The sequence below is a fragment of the Poromitra crassiceps genome (genome assembly GCF_964638095.1).
Source record: "Poromitra crassiceps genome assembly, chromosome: 9".
Lineage (NCBI taxonomy): Eukaryota > Metazoa > Chordata > Actinopteri > Beryciformes > Melamphaidae > Poromitra > Poromitra crassiceps.
The window spans coordinates 56,115,966-56,139,045 of NC_139630.1; the positions used below are offsets into that span (position 1 = coordinate 56,115,966).

The 23,080-nt window shown below is 43.7% G+C and overlaps 1 protein-coding gene across 2 annotated transcripts in view; it reads right to left on the minus strand.

Moving 5' to 3' along the window:
- Nucleotides 1-23,080, minus strand: part of tube1 (tubulin, epsilon 1) — a gene marked incomplete at both ends in the record, with an annotated part of 45,914 nt that overhangs the window by 7,850 nt on the left and 14,984 nt on the right. For both annotated transcript variants that reach the window (XM_083642831.1, XM_083642830.1), the window contains one exon: nt 542-729. In XM_083642831.1, the coding sequence (XP_083498957.1) occupies nt 542-729 (188 nt within the window). The remainder of the gene's footprint in view (nt 1-541; nt 730-23,080) is intronic.

Consider the following 23,080-nt stretch of genomic DNA (forward strand, 5'->3'; position numbering starts at 1 on the left):
ACAGAGGGGATTGTCGGGAAAGAGATGGCTGTTTGAGGAAGCTCCCATTTACCGTATTACCGTAACATTTCAACAAAACAACATAACACAACACCACCGTTGTTTATTTTTACAGTGCACACAGTGTCCGCGGTGTGGTGAAAAGAGGGCAAGAGAGGAAATTAAAACAGAAGTGGATTTATAGTTAGAAAGAGTGCTAAAAAAGAGAGATTTTATTTGTATTTTTTTTTTTTTTCTGAAAAAATCCATAGATAAGACGCACCGTTATATAAGCCGCAGGGGCCAAAAAACGGGAAAAAAGCCGCGGCTTATAGTCCGGAATTTACGGTATGTATTTTATTTTTTATTTTCCTGTGTCTGAGCCTGTTTGTCTTGTTCGTTTATTGTTCTATTAAAAAATTGAAAAAATAATATAAAAAAAATAATAATAATAAATCGGTGGTAAACAGTAAAGATGTAGAGCAGTTCACACGTCTTCATCAGCAGAGGGCTTTGCAGAGAATAATGGGGGGTGGGGAAAGCAACACACACACACACACACCTGGTTTTCCACGGGGAGCACACAGTCAGCGTGCTCAGTGAGCTCTCTCATGGCCAGCACACTGTTGTAGGGGGAGGTGATCACATCATCCTCAGCGGACGGATAGATGGAGGTGACAATTCGACAAACCTCGGGGAACTCCTCCTCTAGCAGGCTCAGCACTCTGGTCCCCAGGCCGGAGCCCGTACCTAACAGTTAGAAGAAGGGACGGAAACTTATACTCCAGCAGGCTCAGCACTCTGGTCCCCAGGCCGGAGCCCGTACCTAACAGTTAGAATAAGGCAGGCTCAGCACTCTGGTCCCCAGGCCGGAGCCCGTACCTAACAGTTAGAATAAGGGACGGAAACTTATGGCCCTGTTCGGAATCGGTGTATGACAGAAATAGTTGGCTATTTAGTGTGTCGCCATTTTTTTTTTATAGTGTCCGAATTCTCAACTGTTAATTTGATTCACTATTTAGTCCACTATAAATGACCCACAATGCACAGCGATTTCTAGTGAACAGTGCAATGTACCCTACATTCTCGCCGGTATACCACAATGCATTGCGGTTGTCTTTACCGAAGGAGAAGAAGAAAGTCGTTAGCTCGCCAGCTAACAAGCTTGTGAGCTACTTGAACAGCAAAGCTTGCTATTAGGAAGGAGACAGCACCATAGTTGACAAAACCACACATGCACGTAATTAGAATTTCAACAATTCATTTAGGATTTGGCAGTCAAAACATGCAACATCAATACTACCTGAAGACATCTCAATCTGCTTGTGAGCTCAGGTGTTTATGTGATAGAAAGTGGGCGCGGATAGCTTGTGTCACATGAATACCGTCTGGTGACGCAATGATCTTCAGGAAAAAAAACTGTGTAGTGTCCCAAACTCATTTTGATCATTCCCCATATAGTTCACTGTGAGTGAATGATTCCGAACATGGCTTATTTGTGCGCTGGCCACTGTGGCTAGTCCTCTAGCCACTTTCCACTTTGTTGAACATTATTGTCAACAAGGAGGTAGAATCATTTCCACTCAAATGTGCAGTGCATGCCATCCTTTCTTCATTCCCAATGCCTACTTCAAATCATGACTTTTTCATTCCTCCTTATGCTGCGTTCACACCGACCTATTAAGGTTTTTCGCTGGCATCGAGTTTACATACAAAGTCAATGCAAACGAGCGATTGAGCGTATATTCGCCCGGGAGAAAAATCGCTGGGCGTACGAGCGACAGAGACAGAGCGATAGGGAGAAAATTCGCTCGTCGCCCGAGATGAAATATCCCAACTCGAGCGAAATTACGCTGGCATCAGTCGCTCTCTGTTCAACGCTGATTGGCTGCTGTGTAGGGGTGTCACAATATATCGTCCCACGAAATTTCGCGATAGTAAAACGTCACGATATGTATCGTTGAGATGAAATCTCATATCGTGAAAAAAAAAAAAAAAAAAAAAAAAAATTCAAAAATAGACAAAGAAACGTCTTTGTTTGTTGAAGTTCAATGTGTGGAAAGTAGTTCAGTTGAACAAGTCTCTGAAGAGACACATGAGAAGTTATACAGGAGAGAAACCATTCAATTGAGTTTCTGGCAAAACTGTTTACTTGACAGGAAAAACTGAAGATGCATAAAAAATAGACTAAGAAAAGTCTTGTTGTTTGAGTTTGAAGAAAAGCTGAAGATGCATAATGAGAATTTATACTGCTGAGAAACCTTTTAGTTCAAAGTAAATCTAAGTGACGGTGTAACTCATTCTCTTTCAAGATAAGCCTTATCTCCAATCTCATGTTTTCTAGTTGTTATTGTAATAACAATTTCCCACAACAGCATGTTTTGTATTTGTGCATTTCAAATAAAATACTACTTTTCCAGTCATATATTGTCATTATTCAAGTTTAAAAAAATATTGTTAAAATCGTATCGTATCGTTATCGTGAACCCAGTATCATGATACGTATCGTATCGTGAACTGAGTGTATCGTGACACCCCTAGCCGATACCGATGACGTTCCAATATCATTGTGCATCCCTATAGTTTAGTTTAAAGTGTTTTATTGAACAAATGTGAAGACTGAGTGATCACAATCCTGGCTCCTGATTGGCCGACCTCAAATTCAAACGAGGTAAACAGCCTGAGTGGAGGCTTTCATTTCAAATGCTGCAGACTGGACTCTGATTGATTGGACAGATTTCAAATGCTGCAGACTGGACTCTGATTGGACAGATTTCAAATGCTGCAGACTGGACTCTGATTGGACAGATTTCAAGTGCTGCAGACTGGACTCTGATTGGACAGATTTCAAGTGCTGCAGAATGGACTGTGATTGGACAGATTTCAAATGCTGCAGACTGGACTCTGATTGGACAGATTTCAAGTGCTGCAGACTGGACTGTGATTGGACAGATTTCAAATGCTGCAGACTGGACTCTGATTGGACAGATTTCAAGTGCTGCAGACTGGACTCTGATTGGAGAGATTTCAGTCAAGAGCGAGTCCATCTGTGATGTGTTTCATGGAGATGGTTTAAGTGGGGTATCACATATCTCTTTGAAGTCCAGCAACAAACACACACACACACACACACACACACTCACACCCAGACACACAGCAGCTGATGATTGAGACAGAAGATGGAGATGTCTGAGCAGGACAAAACTGTAAGATTCATTCTACGGAAACAGGCTTGGATTATATCATTTCGGCCAATGCCGATATTTAATTTTAACGCCTTCATCGGCCGATACCGATGACGTTCCAATATCATTGTGCATCCCTATAGTTTAGTTTAAAGTGTTTTATTGAACAAATGTGAAGACTGAGTGATCACAATCCTGGCTCCTGATTGGCCGACCTCAAATTCAAACGAGGTAAACAGCCTGAGTGGAGGCTTTCATTTCAAATGCTGCAGACTGGACTCTGATTGATTGGACAGATTTCAAATGCTGCAGACTGGACTCTGATTGGACAGATTTCAAATGCTGCAGACTGGACTCTGATTGGACAGATTTCAAGTGCTGCAGACTGGACTCTGATTGGACAGATTTCAAGTGCTGCAGACTGGACTCTGATTGGACATATCTCAAGTGCTGCATACTGGACTCTGATTGGACAGATTTCAAGTGCTGCAGACTGGACTCTGATTGCACAGATTTCAAGTGCTGCAGACTGGACTGTGATTGGGCAGATTTCAAATGCTGCAGACTGGACTCTGATTGGACAGATTTCAAGTGCTGCAGACTGGACTGTGATTGGACAGATTTCAAATGCTGCAGACTGGACTCTGATTGGACAGATTTCAAGTGCTGCAGACTGGACTCTGATTGGAGAGATTTCAGTCAAGAGCGAGTCCATCTGTGATGTGTTTCATGGAGATGGTTTAAGTGGGGTATCACATATCTCTTTGAAGTCCAGCAACAAACACACACACACACACACAGACACACAGCAGCTGATGATTGAGACAGAAGATGGAGATGTCTGAGCAGGACAAAACTGTAAGATTCATTCTACGGAAACAGGCTTGGATTATATCATTTCGGCCAATGCCGATATTTAATTTTAATGCCTTCATCAGCCGATACCGATGACGTTCCAATATCATTGTGCATCCCTATAGTTTAGTTTAAAGTGTTTTATTGAACAAATGTGAAGACTGAGTGATCACAATCCTGGCTCCTGATTGGCCGACCTCAAATTCAAACGAGGTAAACAGCCTGAGTGGAGGCTTTCATTTCAAATGCTGCAGACTGGACTCTGATTGATTGGACAGATTTCAAATGCTGCAGACTGGACTCTGATTGGACAGATTTCAAATGCTGCAGACTGGACTCTGATTGGACAGATTTCAAGTGCTGCAGACTGGACTCTGATTGGACAGATTTCAAGTGCTGCAGACTGGACTCTGATTGGAGAGATTTCAGTCAAGAGCGAGTCCATCTGTGATGTGTTTCATGGAGATGGTTTAAGTGGGGTATCAATTATCTCTTTGAAGTCCAGCAACAAACACACACACACACACACACACACACACACACACACACACACACACACTCACACCCAGACACACAGCAGCTGATGATTGAGACAGAAGATGGAGATGTCTGAGCAGGACAAAACTGTAAGATTCATTCTACGGAAACAGGCTTGGATTATATCATTTCGGCCAATGCCGATATTTAATTTTAACGCCTTCATCGGCCGATACCGATGACGTTCCAATATCATTGTGCATCCCTATAGTTTAGTTTAAAGTGTTTTATTGAACAAATGTGAAGACTGAGTGATCACAATCCTGGCTCCTGATTGGCCGACCTCAAATTCAAACGAGGTAAACAGCCTGAGTGGAGGCTTTCATTTCAAATGCTGCAGACTGGACTCTGATTGATTGGACAGATTTCAAATGCTGCAGACTGGACTCTGATTGGACAGATTTCAAATGCTGCAGACTGGACTCTGATTGGACAGATTTCAAGTGCTGCAGACTGGACTCTGATTGGACAGATTTCAAGTGCTGCAGACTGGACTCTGATTGGACAGATTTCAAGTGCTGCATACTGGACTCTGATTGGACAGATTTCAAGTGCTGCAGACTGGACTCTGATTGGACAGATTTCAAGTGCTGCAGACTGGACTGTGATTGGACAGATTTCAAATGCTGCAGACTGGACTCTGATTGGACAGATTTCAAGTGCTGCAGACTGGACTGTGATTGGACAGATTTCAAATGCTGCAGACTGGACTCTGATTGGACAGATTTTAAGTGCTGCAGACTGGACTCTGATTGGAGAGATTTCAGTCAAGAGCGAGTCCATCTGTGATGTGTTTAATGGAGATGGTTTAAGTGGGGTATCACATATCTCTTTTGAAGTCCAGCAACAAACACACACACACACACTCACTCACACCCAGACACACAGCAGCTGATGATTGAGACAGAAGATGGAGATGTCTGAGCAGGACAAAACTGTAAGATTCATTCTACGGAAACAGGCTTGGATTATATCATTTCGGCCAATGCCGATATTTAATTTTAACGCCTTCATCGGCCGATACCGATGACGTTCCAATATCATTGTGCATCCCTATAGTTTAGTTTAAAGTGTTTTATTGAACAAATGTGAAGACTGAGTGATCACAATCCTGGCTCCTGATTGGCCGACCTCAAATTCAAACGAGGTAAACAGCCTGAGTGGAGGCTTTCATTTCAAATGCTGCAGACTGGACTCTGATTGATTGGACAGATTTCAAATGCTGCAGACTGGACTCTGATTGGACAGATTTCAAGTGCTGCAGACTGGACTCTGATTGGACAGATTTCAAGTGCTGCATACTGGACTCTGATTGGACAGATTTCAAGTGCTGCAGACTGGACTCTGATTGGACAGATTTCAAGTGCTGCAGACTGGACTGTGATTGGACAGATTTCAAATGCTGCAGACTGGACTCTGATTGGACAGATTTCAAGTGCTGCAGACTGGACTGTGATTGGACAGATTTCAAATGCTGCAGACTGGACTCTGATTGGACAGATTTCAAGTGCTGCAGACTGGACTCTGATTGGGGAGATTTCAGTCAAGAGCGAGTCCATCTGTGATGTGTTTCATGGAGATGGTTTAAGTGGGGTATCACATATCTCTTTGAAGTCCAGCAACAAACACACACACACACTCACACCCAGACACACAGCAGCTGATGATTGAGACAGAAGATGGAGATGTCTGAGCAGGACAAAACTGTAAGATTCATTCTACGGAAACAGGCTTGGATTATATCATTTTGGCCAATGCCGATATTTAATTTTAACGCCTTCATCGGCCGATACCGATGACGTTCCAATATCATTGTGCATCCCTATAGTTTAGTTTAAAGTGTTTTATTGAACAAATGTGAAGACTGAGTGATCACAATCCTGGCTCCTGATTGGCCGACCTCAAATTCAAACGAGGTAAACAGCCTGAGTGGAGGCTTTCATTTCAAATGCTGCAGACTGGACTCTGATTGATTGGACAGATTTCAAATGCTGCAGACTGGACTCTGATTGGACAGATTTCAAGTGCTGCAGACTGGACTCTGATTGGACAGATTTCAAGTGCTGCATACTGCACTCTGATTGGACAGATTTCAAGTGCTGCAGACTGGACTCTGATTGGACAGATTTCAAGTGCTGCAGACTGGACTCTGATTGGACAGATTTAAAATGCTGCAGACTGGACTCTGATTGGACAGATTTCAAGTGCTGCAGACTGGACTCTGATTGGACAGATTTCAAGTGCTGCAGACTGGACTCTGATTGGACAGATTTCAAGTGCTGCATACTGGACTCTGATTGGACAGATTTCAAGTGCTGCAGACTGGACTCTGATTGGACAGATTTCAAGTGCTGCAGACTGGACTGTGATTGGACAGATTTCAAATGCTGCAGACTGGACTCTGATTGGACAGATTTCAAGTGCTGCAGACTGGACTGTGATTGGACAGATTTCAAATGCTGCAGACTGGACTCTGATTGGACAGATTTTAAGTGCTGCAGACTGGACTCTGATTGGAGAGATTTCAGTCAAGAGCGAGTCCATCTGTGATGTGTTTAATGGAGATGGTTTAAGTGGGGTATCACATATCTCTTTTGAAGTCCAGCAACAAACACACACACACACTCACTCACACCCAGACACACAGCAGCTGATGATTGAGACAGAAGATGGAGATGTCTGAGCAGGACAAAACTGTAAGATTCATTCTACGGAAACAGGCTTGGATTATATCATTTCGGCCAATGCCGATATTTAATTTTAACGCCTTCATCGGCCGATACCGATGACGTTCCAATATCATTGTGCATCCCTATAGTTTAGTTTAAAGTGTTTTATTGAACAAATGTGAAGACTGAGTGATCACAATCCTGGCTCCTGATTGGCCGACCTCAAATTCAAACGAGGTAAACAGCCTGAGTGGAGGCTTTCATTTCAAATGCTGCAGACTGGACTCTGATTGATTGGACAGATTTCAAATGCTGCAGACTGGACTCTGATTGGACAGATTTCAAGTGCTGCAGACTGGACTCTGATTGGACAGATTTCAAGTGCTGCATACTGGACTCTGATTGGACAGATTTCAAGTGCTGCAGACTGGACTCTGATTGGACAGATTTCAAGTGCTGCAGACTGGACTGTGATTGGACAGATTTCAAATGCTGCAGACTGGACTCTGATTGGACAGATTTCAAGTGCTGCAGACTGGACTGTGATTGGACAGATTTCAAATGCTGCAGACTGGACTCTGATTGGACAGATTTCAAGTGCTGCAGACTGGACTCTGATTGGGGAGATTTCAGTCAAGAGCGAGTCCATCTGTGATGTGTTTCATGGAGATGGTTTAAGTGGGGTATCACATATCTCTTTGAAGTCCAGCAACAAACACACACACACACTCACACCCAGACACACAGCAGCTGATGATTGAGACAGAAGATGGAGATGTCTGAGCAGGACAAAACTGTAAGATTCATTCTACGGAAACAGGCTTGGATTATATCATTTTGGCCAATGCCGATATTTAATTTTAACGCCTTCATCGGCCGATACCGATGACGTTCCAATATCATTGTGCATCCCTATAGTTTAGTTTAAAGTGTTTTATTGAACAAATGTGAAGACTGAGTGATCACAATCCTGGCTCCTGATTGGCCGACCTCAAATTCAAACGAGGTAAACAGCCTGAGTGGAGGCTTTCATTTCAAATGCTGCAGACTGGACTCTGATTGATTGGACAGATTTCAAATGCTGCAGACTGGACTCTGATTGGACAGATTTCAAGTGCTGCAGACTGGACTCTGATTGGACAGATTTCAAGTGCTGCATACTGCACTCTGATTGGACAGATTTCAAGTGCTGCAGACTGGACTCTGATTGGACAGATTTCAAGTGCTGCAGACTGGACTGTGATTGGACAGATTTCAAATGCTGCAGACTGGACTCTGATTGGACAGATTTCAAGTGCTGCAGACTGGACTGTGATTAGACAGATTTCAAGTGCTGCAGACTGGACTGTGATTGGACAGATTTCAAATGCTGCAGACTGGACTCTGATTGGACAGATTTCAAGTGCTGCAGACTGGACTGTGATTGGACAGATTTCAAATGCTGCAGACTGGACTCTGATTGGACAGATTTCAAGTGCTGCAGACTGGACTCTGATTGGAGAGATTTCAGTCAAGAGCGAGTCCATCTGTGATGTGTTTCATGGAGATGGTTTAAGTGGGGTATCACATATCTCTTTGAAGTCCAGCAACAAACACACACACACACACACACACACTCACACCCAGACACACAGCAGCTTATGATTGAGACAGAAGATGGAGATGTCTGAGCACGACAAAACTGTAAGATTCATTCTACGGAAACAGGCTTGGATTATATCATTTCGGCCAATGCCGATATTTAATTTTAACGCCTTCATCGGCCGATACCGATGACGTTCCAATATCATTGTGCATCCCTATAGTTTAGTTTAAAGTGTTTTATTGAACAAATGTGAAGACTGAGTGATCACAATCCTGGCTCCTGATTGGCCGACCTCAAATTCAAACGAGGTAAACAGCCTGAGTGGAGGCTTTCATTTCAAATGCTGCAGACTGGACTCTGATTGATTGGACAGATTTCAAATGCTGCAGACTGGACTCTGATTGGACAGATTTCAAGTGCTGCAGACTGGACTCTGATTGGACAGATTTCAAGTGCTGCATACTGCACTCTGATTGGACAGATTTCAAGTGCTGCAGACTGGACTCTGATTGGACAGATTTCAAGTGCTGCAGACTGGACTGTGATTGGACAGATTTCAAATGCTGCAGACTGGACTCTGATTGGACAGATTTCAAGTGCTGCAGACTGGACTGTGATTAGACAGATTTCAAGTGCTGCAGACTGGACTGTGATTGGACAGATTTCAAATGCTGCAGACTGGACTCTGATTGGACAGATTTCAAGTGCTGCAGACTGGACTGTGATTGGACAGATTTCAAATGCTGCAGACTGGACTCTGATTGGACAGATTTCAAGTGCTGCAGACTGGACTCTGATTGGAGAGATTTCAGTCAAGAGCGAGTCCATCTGTGATGTGTTTCATGGAGATGGTTTAAGTGGGGTATCACATATCTCTTTGAAGTCCAGCAACAAACACACACACACACACACACACACACACTCACACCCAGACACACAGCAGCTTATGATTGAGACAGAAGATGGAGATGTCTGAGCACGACAAAACTGTAAGATTCATTCTACGGAAACAGGCTTGGATTATATCATTTCGGCCAATGCCGATATTTAATTTTAACGCCTTCATCGGCCGATACCATCATTGTGCACCAATATCATTGTGCATCCCTATAGTTTATTTTAAAGTGTTTTATTGAACGAATGTGAAGACTGAGTGATCACAATCCTGGCTCCTGATTGGCCTACCTAAAATTCAAACGAGGTAAACAGCCTGAGTGGAGGCTTTCATTTCAAATGCTGCAGACTGGACTCTGATTGATTGGACAGATTTCAAATGATGCAGACTGGACTCTGATTGGACAGATTTCAAATGCTGCAGACTGGACTCTGATTGGACAGATTTCAAGTGCTGCAGACTGGACTGTGATTGGACAGATTTCAAGTGCTGCATACTGGACTCTGATTGGACAGATTTCAAGTGCTGCATACTGGACTCTGATTGGACAGATTTCAAGTGCTGCAGACTGGACTGTGATTGGACAGATTTCAAGTGCTGCATACTGGACTCTGATTGGACAGATTTCAAGTGCTGCAGACTGGACTCTGATTGGACAGATTTCAAGTGCTGCATACTGGACTCTGATTGGACAGATTTCAAGTGGTGCAGACTGGACTCTGATTTGACAGATTTCAAGTGCTGCAGACTGGACTGTGATTGGACAGATTTCAAATGCTGCAGACTGGACTCTGATTGGACAGATTTCAAGTGCTGCAGACTGGACTGTGATTGGACAGATTTCAAGTGCTGCAGACTGGACTGTGATTGGACAGATTTCAAATGCTGCAGACTGGACTCTGATTGGACAGATTTCAAGTGCTGCAGACTGGACTGTGATTGGACAGATTTCAAATGCTGCAGACTGGACTCTGATTGGACAGATTTCAAGTGCTGCAGACTGGACTCTGATTGGAGAGATTTCAGTCAAGAGCGAGTCCATCTGTGATGTGTTTCATGGAGATGGTTTAAGTGGGGTAACACATATCTCTTTGAAGTCCAGCAACAAACACACACACACACACACTCACACCCAGACACACAGCAGCTGATTGAGACAGAAGATGGAGATGTCTGAGCAGGACAAAACTGTAAGATTCATTCTACGGAAACAGGCTTGGATTATATCATTTCGGCCAATGCCGATATTTAATTTTAACGCCTTCATCGGCCGATACCGATGACGTTCCAATATCATTGTGCATCCCTATAGTTTAGTTTAAAGTGTTTTATTGAACAAATGTGAAGACTGAGTGATCACAATCCTGGCTCCTGATTGGCCGACCTCAAATTCAAACGAGGTAAACAGCCTGAGTGGAGGCTTTCATTTCAAATGCTGCAGACTGGACTCTGATTGATTGGACAGATTTCAAATGCTGCAGACTGGACTCTGATTGGACAGATTTCAAATGCTGCAGACTGGACTCTGATTGGACTGATTTCAAGTGCTGCAGACTGGACTCTGATTGGACAGATTTCAAGTGCTGCAGACTGGACTCTGATTGGACAGATTTCAAGTCCTGCATACTGGACTCTGATTGGACAGATTTCAAGTGCTGCAGACTGGACTCTGATTGCACAGATTTCAAGTGCTGCAGACTGGACTGTGATTGGGCAGATTTCAAATGCTGCAGACTGGACTCTGATTGGACAGATTTCAAGTGCTGCAGACTGGACTGTGATTGGACAGATTTCAAATGCTGCAGACTGGACTCTGATTGGACAGATTTCAAGTGCTGCAGACTGGACTCTGATTGGAGAGATTTCAGTCAAGAGCGAGTCCATCTGTGATGTGTTTCATGGAGATGGTTTAAGTGGGGTATCACATATCTCTTTGAAGTCCAGCAACAAACACACACACACACACACACAGACACACAGCAGCTGATGATTGAGACAGAAGATGGAGATGTCTGAGCAGGACAAAACTGTAAGATTCATTCTACGGAAACAGGCTTGGATTATATCATTTCGGCCAATGCCGATATTTAATTTTAATGCCTTCATCAGCCGATACCGATGACGTTCCAATATCATTGTGCATCCCTATAGTTTAGTTTAAAGTGTTTTATTGAACAAATGTGAAGACTGAGTGATCACAATCCTGGCTCCTGATTGGCCGACCTCAAATTCAAACGAGGTAAACAGCCTGAGTGGAGGCTTTCATTTCAAATGCTGCAGACTGGACTCTGATTGATTGGACAGATTTCAAATGCTGCAGACTGGACTCTGATTGGACAGATTTCAAATGCTGCAGACTGGACTCTGATTGGACAGATTTCAAGTGCTGCAGACTGGACTCTGATTGGACAGATTTCAAGTGCTGCAGACTGGACTGTGATTGGACAGATTTCAAATGCTGCAGACTGGACTCTGATTGGACAGATTTCAAGTGCTGCAGACTGGACTGTGATTGGACAGATTTCAAATGCTGCAGACTGGACTCTGATTGGACAGATTTTAAGTGCTGCAGACTGGACTCTGATTGGAGAGATTTCAGTCAAGAGCGAGTCCATCTGTGATGTGTTTAATGGAGATGGTTTAAGTGGGGTATCACATATCTCTTTTGAAGTCCAGCAACAAACACACACACACACTCACTCACACCCAGACACACAGCAGCTGATGATTGAGACAGAAGATGGAGATGTCTGAGCAGGACAAAACTGTAAGATTCATTCTACGGAAACAGGCTTGGATTATATCATTTCGGCCAATGCCGATATTTAATTTTAACGCCTTCATCGGCCGATACCGATGACGTTCCAATATCATTGTGCATCCCTATAGTTTAGTTTAAAGTGTTTTATTGAACAAATGTGAAGACTGAGTGATCACAATCCTGGCTCCTGATTGGCCGACCTCAAATTCAAACGAGGTAAACAGCCTGAGTGGAGGCTTTCATTTCAAATGCTGCAGACTGGACTCTGATTGATTGGACAGATTTCAAATGCTGCAGACTGGACTCTGATTGGACAGATTTCAAGTGCTGCAGACTGGACTCTGATTGGACAGATTTCAAGTGCTGCATACTGGACTCTGATTGGACAGATTTCAAGTGCTGCAGACTGGACTCTGATTGGACAGATTTCAAGTGCTGCAGACTGGACTGTGATTGGACAGATTTCAAATGCTGCAGACTGGACTCTGATTGGACAGATTTCAAGTGCTGCAGACTGGACTGTGATTGGACAGATTTCAAATGCTGCAGACTGGACTCTGATTGGACAGATTTCAAGTGCTGCAGACTGGACTCTGATTGGGGAGATTTCAGTCAAGAGCGAGTCCATCTGTGATGTGTTTCATGGAGATGGTTTAAGTGGGGTATCACATATCTCTTTGAAGTCCAGCAACAAACACACACACACACTCACACCCAGACACACAGCAGCTGATGATTGAGACAGAAGATGGAGATGTCTGAGCAGGACAAAACTGTAAGATTCATTCTACGGAAACAGGCTTGGATTATATCATTTTGGCCAATGCCGATATTTAATTTTAACGCCTTCATCGGCCGATACCGATGACGTTCCAATATCATTGTGCATCCCTATAGTTTAGTTTAAAGTGTTTTATTGAACAAATGTGAAGACTGAGTGATCACAATCCTGGCTCCTGATTGGCCGACCTCAAATTCAAACGAGGTAAACAGCCTGAGTGGAGGCTTTCATTTCAAATGCTGCAGACTGGACTCTGATTGATTGGACAGATTTCAAATGCTGCAGACTGGACTCTGATTGGACAGATTTCAAGTGCTGCAGACTGGACTCTGATTGGACAGATTTCAAGTGCTGCATACTGCACTCTGATTGGACAGATTTCAAGTGCTGCAGACTGGACTCTGATTGGACAGATTTCAAGTGCTGCAGACTGGACTGTGATTGGACAGATTTCAAATGCTGCAGACTGGACTCTGATTGGACAGATTTCAAGTGCTGCAGACTGGACTGTGATTAGACAGATTTCAAGTGCTGCAGACTGGACTGTGATTGGACAGATTTCAAATGCTGCAGACTGGACTCTGATTGGACAGATTTCAAGTGCTGCAGACTGGACTGTGATTGGACAGATTTCAAATGCTGCAGACTGGACTCTGATTGGACAGATTTCAAGTGCTGCAGACTGGACTCTGATTGGAGAGATTTCAGTCAAGAGCGAGTCCATCTGTGATGTGTTTCATGGAGATGGTTTAAGTGGGGTATCACATATCTCTTTGAAGTCCAGCAACAAACACACACACACACACACACACACTCACACCCAGACACACAGCAGCTTATGATTGAGACAGAAGATGGAGATGTCTGAGCACGACAAAACTGTAAGATTCATTCTACGGAAACAGGCTTGGATTATATCATTTCGGCCAATGCCGATATTTAATTTTAACGCCTTCATCGGCCGATACCGATGACGTTCCAATATCATTGTGCATCCCTATAGTTTAGTTTAAAGTGTTTTATTGAACAAATGTGAAGACTGAGTGATCACAATCCTGGCTCCTGATTGGCCGACCTCAAATTCAAACGAGGTAAACAGCCTGAGTGGAGGCTTTCATTTCAAATGCTGCAGACTGGACTCTGATTGATTGGACAGATTTCAAATGCTGCAGACTGGACTCTGATTGGACAGATTTCAAGTGCTGCAGACTGGACTCTGATTGGACAGATTTCAAGTGCTGCATACTGCACTCTGATTGGACAGATTTCAAGTGCTGCAGACTGGACTCTGATTGGACAGATTTCAAGTGCTGCAGACTGGACTGTGATTGGACAGATTTCAAATGCTGCAGACTGGACTCTGATTGGACAGATTTCAAGTGCTGCAGACTGGACTGTGATTAGACAGATTTCAAGTGCTGCAGACTGGACTGTGATTGGACAGATTTCAAATGCTGCAGACTGGACTCTGATTGGACAGATTTCAAGTGCTGCAGACTGGACTGTGATTGGACAGATTTCAAATGCTGCAGACTGGACTCTGATTGGACAGATTTCAAGTGCTGCAGACTGGACTCTGATTGGAGAGATTTCAGTCAAGAGCGAGTCCATCTGTGATGTGTTTCATGGAGATGGTTTAAGTGGGGTATCACATATCTCTTTGAAGTCCAGCAACAAACACACACACACACACACACACACACACACACTCACACCCAGACACACAGCAGCTTATGATTGAGACAGAAGATGGAGATGTCTGAGCACGACAAAACTGTAAGATTCATTCTACGGAAACAGGCTTGGATTATATCATTTCGGCCAATGCCGATATTTAATTTTAACGCCTTCATCGGCCGATACCATCATTGTGCACCAATATCATTGTGCATCCCTATAGTTTATTTTAAAGTGTTTTATTGAACGAATGTGAAGACTGAGTGATCACAATCCTGGCTCCTGATTGGCCTACCTAAAATTCAAACGAGGTAAACAGCCTGAGTGGAGGCTTTCATTTCAAATGCTGCAGACTGGACTCTGATTGATTGGACAGATTTCAAATGCTGCAGACTGGACTCTGATTGGACAGATTTCAAATGCTGCAGACTGGACTCTGATTGGACAGATTTCAAGTGCTGCAGACTGGACTCTGATTGGACAGATTTCAAGTGCTGCAGACTGGACTCTGATTGGACAGATTTCAAGTGCTGCATACTGGACTCTGATTGGACAGATTTCAAGTGCTGCAGACTGGACTGTGATTGGACAGATTTCAAGTGCTGCATACTGGACTCTGATTGGACAGATTTCAAGTGCTGCAGACTGGACTCTGATTGGACAGATTTCAAGTGCTGCATACTGGACTCTGATTGGACAGATTTCAAGTGGTGCAGACTGGACTCTGATTTGACAGATTTCAAGTGCTGCAGACTGGACTGTGATTGGACAGATTTCAAATGCTGCAGACTGGACTCTGATTGGACAGATTTCAAGTGCTGCAGACTGGACTGTGATTGGACAGATTTCAAGTGCTGCAGACTGGACTGTGATTGGACAGATTTCAAATGCTGCAGACTGGACTCTGATTGGACAGATTTCAAGTGCTGCAGACTGGACTGTGATTGGACAGATTTCAAATGCTGCAGACTGGACTCTGATTGGACAGATTTCAAGTGCTGCAGACTGGACTCTGATTGGAGAGATTTCAGTCAAGAGCGAGTCCATCTGTGATGTGTTTCATGGAGATGGTTTAAGTGGGGTAACACATATCTATTTGAAGTCCAGCAACAAACACACACACACACACACTCACACCCAGACACACAGCAGCTGATTGAGACAGAAGATGGAGATGTCTGAGCAGGACAAAACTGTAAGATTCATTCTACGGAAACAGGCTTGGATTATATCATTTCGGCCAATGCCGATATTTAATTTTAACGCCTTCATCGGCCGATACCGATGACGTTCCAATATCATTGTGCATCCCTATAGTTTAGTTTAAAGTGTTTTATTGAACAAATGTGAAGACTGAGTGATCACAATCCTGGCTCCTGATTGGCCGACCTCAAATTCAAACGAGGTAAACAGCCTGAGTGGAGGCTTTCATTTCAAATGCTGCAGACTGGACTCTGATTGATTGGACAGATTTCAAATGCTGCAGACTGGACTCTGATTGGACAGATTTCAAATGCTGCAGACTGGACTCTGATTGGACTGATTTCAAGTGCTGCAGACTGGACTCTGATTGGACAGATTTCAAGTGCTGCAGACTGGACTCTGATTGGACAGATTTCAAGTCCTGCATACTGGACTCTGATTGGACAGATTTCAAGTGCTGCAGACTGGACTCTGATTGCACAGATTTCAAGTGCTGCAGACTGGACTGTGATTGGGCAGATTTCAAATGCTGCAGACTGGACTCTGATTGGACAGATTTCAAGTGCTGCAGACTGGACTGTGATTGGACAGATTTCAAATGCTGCAGACTGGACTCTGATTGGACAGATTTCAAGTGCTGCAGACTGGACTCTGATTGGAGAGATTTCAGTCAAGAGCGAGTCCATCTGTGATGTGTTTCATGGAGATGGTTTAAGTGGGGTATCACATATCTCTTTGAAGTCCAGCAACAAACACACACACACACACACACACACACACACACTCACACCCAGACACACAGCAGCTTATGATTGAGACAGAAGATGGAGATGTCTGAGCACGACAAAACTGTAAGATTCATTCTACGGAAACAGGCTTGGATTATATCATTTCGGCCAATGCCGATATTTAATTTTAACGCCTTCATCGGCCGATACCATCATTGTGCACCAATATCATTGTGCATCCCTATAGTTTATTTTAAAGTGTTTTATTGAACGAATGTGAAGACTGAGTGATCACAATCCTGGCTCCTGATTGGCCTACCTAAAATTCAAACGAGGTAAACAGCCTGAGTGGAGGCTTTCATTTCAAATGCTGCAGACTGGACTCTGATTGATTGGACAGATTTCAAATGCTGCAGACTGGACTCTGATTGGACAGATTTCAAATGCTGCAGACTGGACTCTGATTGGACAGATTTCAAGTGCTGCAGACTGGACTCTGATTGGACAGATTTCAAGTGCTGCAGACTGGACTCTGATTGGACAGATTTCAAGTGCTGCATACTGGACTCTGATTGGACAGATTTCAAGTGCTGCAGACTGGACTGTGATTGGACAGATTTCAAGTGCTGCATACTGGACTCTGATTGGACAGATTTCAAGTGCTGCAGACTGGACTCTGATTGGACAGATTTCAAGTGCTGCATACTGGACTCTGATTGGACAGATTTCAAGTGGTGCAGACTGGACTCTGATTTGACAGATTTCAAGTGCTGCAGACTGGACTGTGATTGGACAGATTTCAAATGCTGCAGACTGGACTCTGATTGGACAGATTTCAAGTGCTGCAGACTGGACTGTGATTGGACAGATTTCAAGTGCTGCAGACTGGACTGTGATTGGACAGATTTCAAATGCTGCAGACTGGACTCTGATTGGACAGATTTCAAGTGCTGCAGACTGGACTGTGATTGGACAGATTTCAAATGCTGCAGACTGGACTCTGATTGGACAGATTTCAAGTGCTGCAGACTGGACTCTGATTGGAGAGATTTCAGTCAAGAGCGAGTCCATCTGTGATGTGTTTCATGGAGATGGTTTAAGTGGGGTAACACATATCTATTTGAAGTCCAGCAACAAACACACACACACACACACTCACACCCAGACACACAGCAGCTGATTGAGACAGAAGATGGAGATGTCTGAGCAGGACAAAACTGTAAGATTCATTCTACGGAAACAGGCTTGGATTATATCATTTCGGCCAATGCCGATATTTAATTTTAACGCCTTCATCGGCCGATACCGATGACGTTCCAATATCATTGTGCATCCCTATAGTTTAGTTTAAAGTGTTTTATTGAACAAATGTGAAGACTGAGTGATCACAATCCTGGCTCCTGATTGGCCGACCTCAAATTCAAACGAGGTAAACAGCCTGAGTGGAGGCTTTCATTTCAAATGCTGCAGACTGGACTCTGATTGATTGGACAGATTTCAAATGCTGCAGACTGGACTCTGATTGGACAGATTTCAAATGCTGCAGACTGGACTCTGATTGGACTGATTTCAAGTGCTGCAGACTGGACTCTGATTGGACAGATTTCAAGTGCTGCAGACTGGACTCTGATTGGACAGATTTCAAGTCCTGCATACTGGACTCTGATTGGACAGATTTCAAGTGCTGCAGACTGGACTCTGATTGCACAGATTTCAAGTGCTGCAGACTGGACTGTGATTGGGCAGATTTCAAATGCTGCAGACTGGACTCTGATTGGACAGATTTCAAGTGCTGCAGACTGGACTGTGATTGGACAGATTTCAAATGCTGCAGACTGGACTCTGATTGGACAGATTTCAAGTGCTGCAGACTGGACTCTGATTGGAGAGATTTCAGTCAAGAGCGAGTCCATCTGTGATGTGTTTCATGGAGATGGTTTAAGTGGGGTATCACATATCTCTTTGAAGTCCAGCAACAAACACACACACACACACACACACAGACACACAGCAGCTGATGATTGAGACAGAAGATGGAGATGTCTGAGCAGGACAAAACTGTAAGATTCATTCTACGGAAACAGGCTTGGATTATATCATTTCGGCCAATGCCGATATTTAATTTTAATGCCTTCATCAGCCGATACCGATGACGTTCCAATATCATTGTGCATCCCTATAGTTTAGTTTAAAGTGTTTTATTGAACAAATGTGAAGACTGAGTGATCACAATCCTGGCTCCTGATTGGCCGACCTCAAATTCAAACGAGGTAAACAGCCTGAGTGGAGGCTTTCATTTCAAATGCTGCAGACTGGACTCTGATTGATTGGACAGATTTCAAATGCTGCAGACTGGACTCTGATTGGACAGATTTCAAATGCTGCAGACTGGACTCTGATTGGACAGATTTCAAGTGCTGCAGACTGGACTCTGATTGGACAGATTTCAAGTGCTGCAGACTGGACTCTGATTGGAGAGATTTCAGTCAAGAGCGAGTCCAACTGTGATGTGTTTAATGGAGATGGTTTAAGTGGGGTATCAATTATCTCTTTGAAGTCCAGCAACAAACACACACACACACACACACACACACACACACACACACACACACACACACACACTCACACCCAGACACACAGCAGCTGATGATTGAGACAGAAGATGGAGATGTCTGAGCAGGACAAAACTGTAAGATTCATTCTACGGAAAGAAACAGGCTTGGATTATATCATTTCGGCCAATGCCGATATTTAATTTTAACGCCTTCATCGGCCGATACCGATGACGTTCCAATATCATTGTGCATCCCTATAGTTTAGTTTAAAGTGTTTTATTGAACAAATGTGAAGACTGAGTGATCACAATCCTGGCTCCTGATTGGCCGACCTCAAATTCAAACGAGGTAAACAGCCTGAGTGGAGGCTTTCATTTCAAATGCTGCAGACTGGACTCTGATTGATTGGACAGATTTCAAATGCTGCAGACTGGACTCTGATTGGACAGATTTCAAATGCTGCAGACTGGACTCTGATTGGACAGATTTCAAGTGCTGCAGACTGGACTCTGATTGGACAGATTTCAAGTGCTGCAGACTGGACTCTGATTGGACAGATTTCAAGTGCTGCATACTGGACTCTGATTGGACAGATTTCAAGTGCTGCAGACTGGACTCTGATTGGACAGATTTCAAGTGCTGCAGACTGGACTGTGATTGGACAGATTTCAAATGCTGCAGACTGGACTCTGATTGGACAGATTTCAAGTGCTGCAGACTGGACTGTGATTGGACAGATTTCAAATGCTGCAGACTGGACTCTGATTGGACAGATTTTAAGTGCTGCAGACTGGACTCTGATTGGAGAGATTTCAGTCAAGAGCGAGTCCATCTGTGATGTGTTTAATGGAGATGGTTTAAGTGGGGTATCACATATCTCTTTTGAAGTCCAGCAACAAACACACACACACACTCACTCACACCCAGACACACAGCAGCTGATGATTGAGACAGAAGATGGAGATGTCTGAGCAGGGCAAAACTGTAAGATTCATTCTACGGAAACAGGCTTGGATTATATCATTTCGGCCAATGCCGATATTTAATTTTAACGCCTTCATCGGCCGATACCGATGACGTTCCAATATCATTGTGCATCCCTATAGTTTAGTTTAAAGTGTTTTATTGAACAAATGTGAAGACTGAGTGATCACAATCCTGGCTCCTGATTGGCCGACCTCAAATTCAAACGAGGTAAACAGCCTGAGTGGAGGCTTTCATTTCAAATGCTGCAGACTGGACTCTGATTGATTGGACAGATTTCAAATGCTGCAGACTGGACTCTGATTGGACAGATTTCAAGTGCTGCAGACTGGACTCTGATTGGACAGATTTCAAGTGCTGCATACTGGACTCTGATTGGACAGATTTCAAGTGCTGCAGACTGGACTCTGATTGGACAGATTTCAAGTGCTGCAGACTGGACTGTGATTGGACAGATTTCAAATGCTGCAGACTGGACTCTGATTGGACAGATTTCAAGTGCTGCAGACTGGACTGTGATTGGACAGATTTCAAATGCTGCAGACTGGACTCTGATTGGACAGATTTCAAGTGCTGCAGACTGGACTCTGATTGGGGAGATTTCAGTCAAGAGCGAGTCCATCTGTGATGTGTTTCATGGAGATGGTTTAAGTGGGGTATCACATATCTCTTTGAAGTCCAGCAACAAACACACACACACACTCACACCCAGACACACAGCAGCTGATGATTGAGACAGAAGATGGAGATGTCTGAGCAGGACAAAACTGTAAGATTCATTCTACGGAAACAGGCTTGGATTATATCATTTTGGCCAATGCCGATATTTAATTTTAACGCCTTCATCGGCCGATACCGATGACGTTCCAATATCATTGTGCATCCCTATAGTTTAGTTTAAAGTGTTTTATTGAACAAATGTGAAGACTGAGTGATCACAATCCTGGCTCCTGATTGGCCGACCTCAAATTCAAACGAGGTAAACAGCCTGAGTGGAGGCTTTCATTTCAAATGCTGCAGACTGGACTCTGATTGATTGGACAGATTTCAAATGCTGCAGACTGGACTCTGATTGGACAGATTTCAAGTGCTGCAGACTGGACTCTGATTGGACAGATTTCAAGTGCTGCATACTGCACTCTGATTGGACAGATTTCAAGTGCTGCAGACTGGACTCTGATTGGACAGATTTCAAGTGCTGCAGACTGGACTCTGATTGGACAGATTTCAAATGCTGCAGACTGGACTCTGATTGGACAGATTTCAAGTGCTGCAGACTGGACTCTGATTGGACAGATTTCAAGTGCTGCAGACTGGACTCTGATTGGACAGATTTCAAGTGCTGCATACTGGACTCTGATTGGACAGATTTCAAGTGCTGCAGACTGGACTCTGATTGGACAGATTTCAAGTGCTGCAGACTGGACTGTGATTGGACAGATTTCAAATGCTGCAGACTGGACTCTGATTGGACAGATTTCAAGTGCTGCAGACTGGACTGTGATTGGACAGATTTCAAATGCTGCAGACTGGACTCTGATTGGACAGATTTTAAGTGCTGCAGACTGGACTCTGATTGGAGAGATTTCAGTCAAGAGCGAGTCCATCTGTGATGTGTTTAATGGAGATGGTTTAAGTGGGGTATCACATATCTCTTTTGAAGTCCAGCAACAAACACACACACACACTCACTCACACCCAGACACACAGCAGCTGATGATTGAGACAGAAGATGGAGATGTCTGAGCAGGACAAAACTGTAAGATTCATTCTACGGAAACAGGCTTGGATTATATCATTTCGGCCAATGCCGATATTTAATTTTAACGCCTTCATCGGCCGATACCGATGACGTTCCAATATCATTGTGCATCCCTATAGTTTAGTTTAAAGTGTTTTATTGAACAAATGTGAAGACTGAGTGATCACAATCCTGGCTCCTGATTGGCCGACCTCAAATTCAAACGAGGTAAACAGCCTGAGTGGAGGCTTTCATTTCAAATGCTGCAGACTGGACTCTGATTGATTGGACAGATTTCAAATGCTGCAGACTGGACTCTGATTGGACAGATTTCAAGTGCTGCAGACTGGACTCTGATTGGACAGATTTCAAGTGCTGCATACTGGACTCTGATTGGACAGATTTCAAGTGCTGCAGACTGGACTCTGATTGGACAGATTTCAAGTGCTGCAGACTGGACTGTGATTGGACAGATTTCAAATGCTGCAGACTGGACTCTGATTGGACAGATTTCAAGTGCTGCAGACTGGACTGTGATTGGACAGATTTCAAATGCTGCAGACTGGACTCTGATTGGACAGATTTCAAGTGCTGCAGACTGGACTCTGATTGGGGAGATTTCAGTCAAGAGCGAGTCCATCTGTGATGTGTTTCATGGAGATGGTTTAAGTGGGGTATCACATATCTCTTTGAAGTCCAGCAACAAACACACACACACACTCACACCCAGACACACAGCAGCTGATGATTGAGACAGAAGATGGAGATGTCTGAGCAGGACAAAACTGTAAGATTCATTCTACGGAAACAGGCTTGGATTATATCATTTTGGCCAATGCCGATATTTAATTTTAACGCCTTCATCGGCCGATACCGATGACGTTCCAATATCATTGTGCATCCCTATAGTTTAGTTTAAAGTGTTTTATTGAACAAATGTGAAGA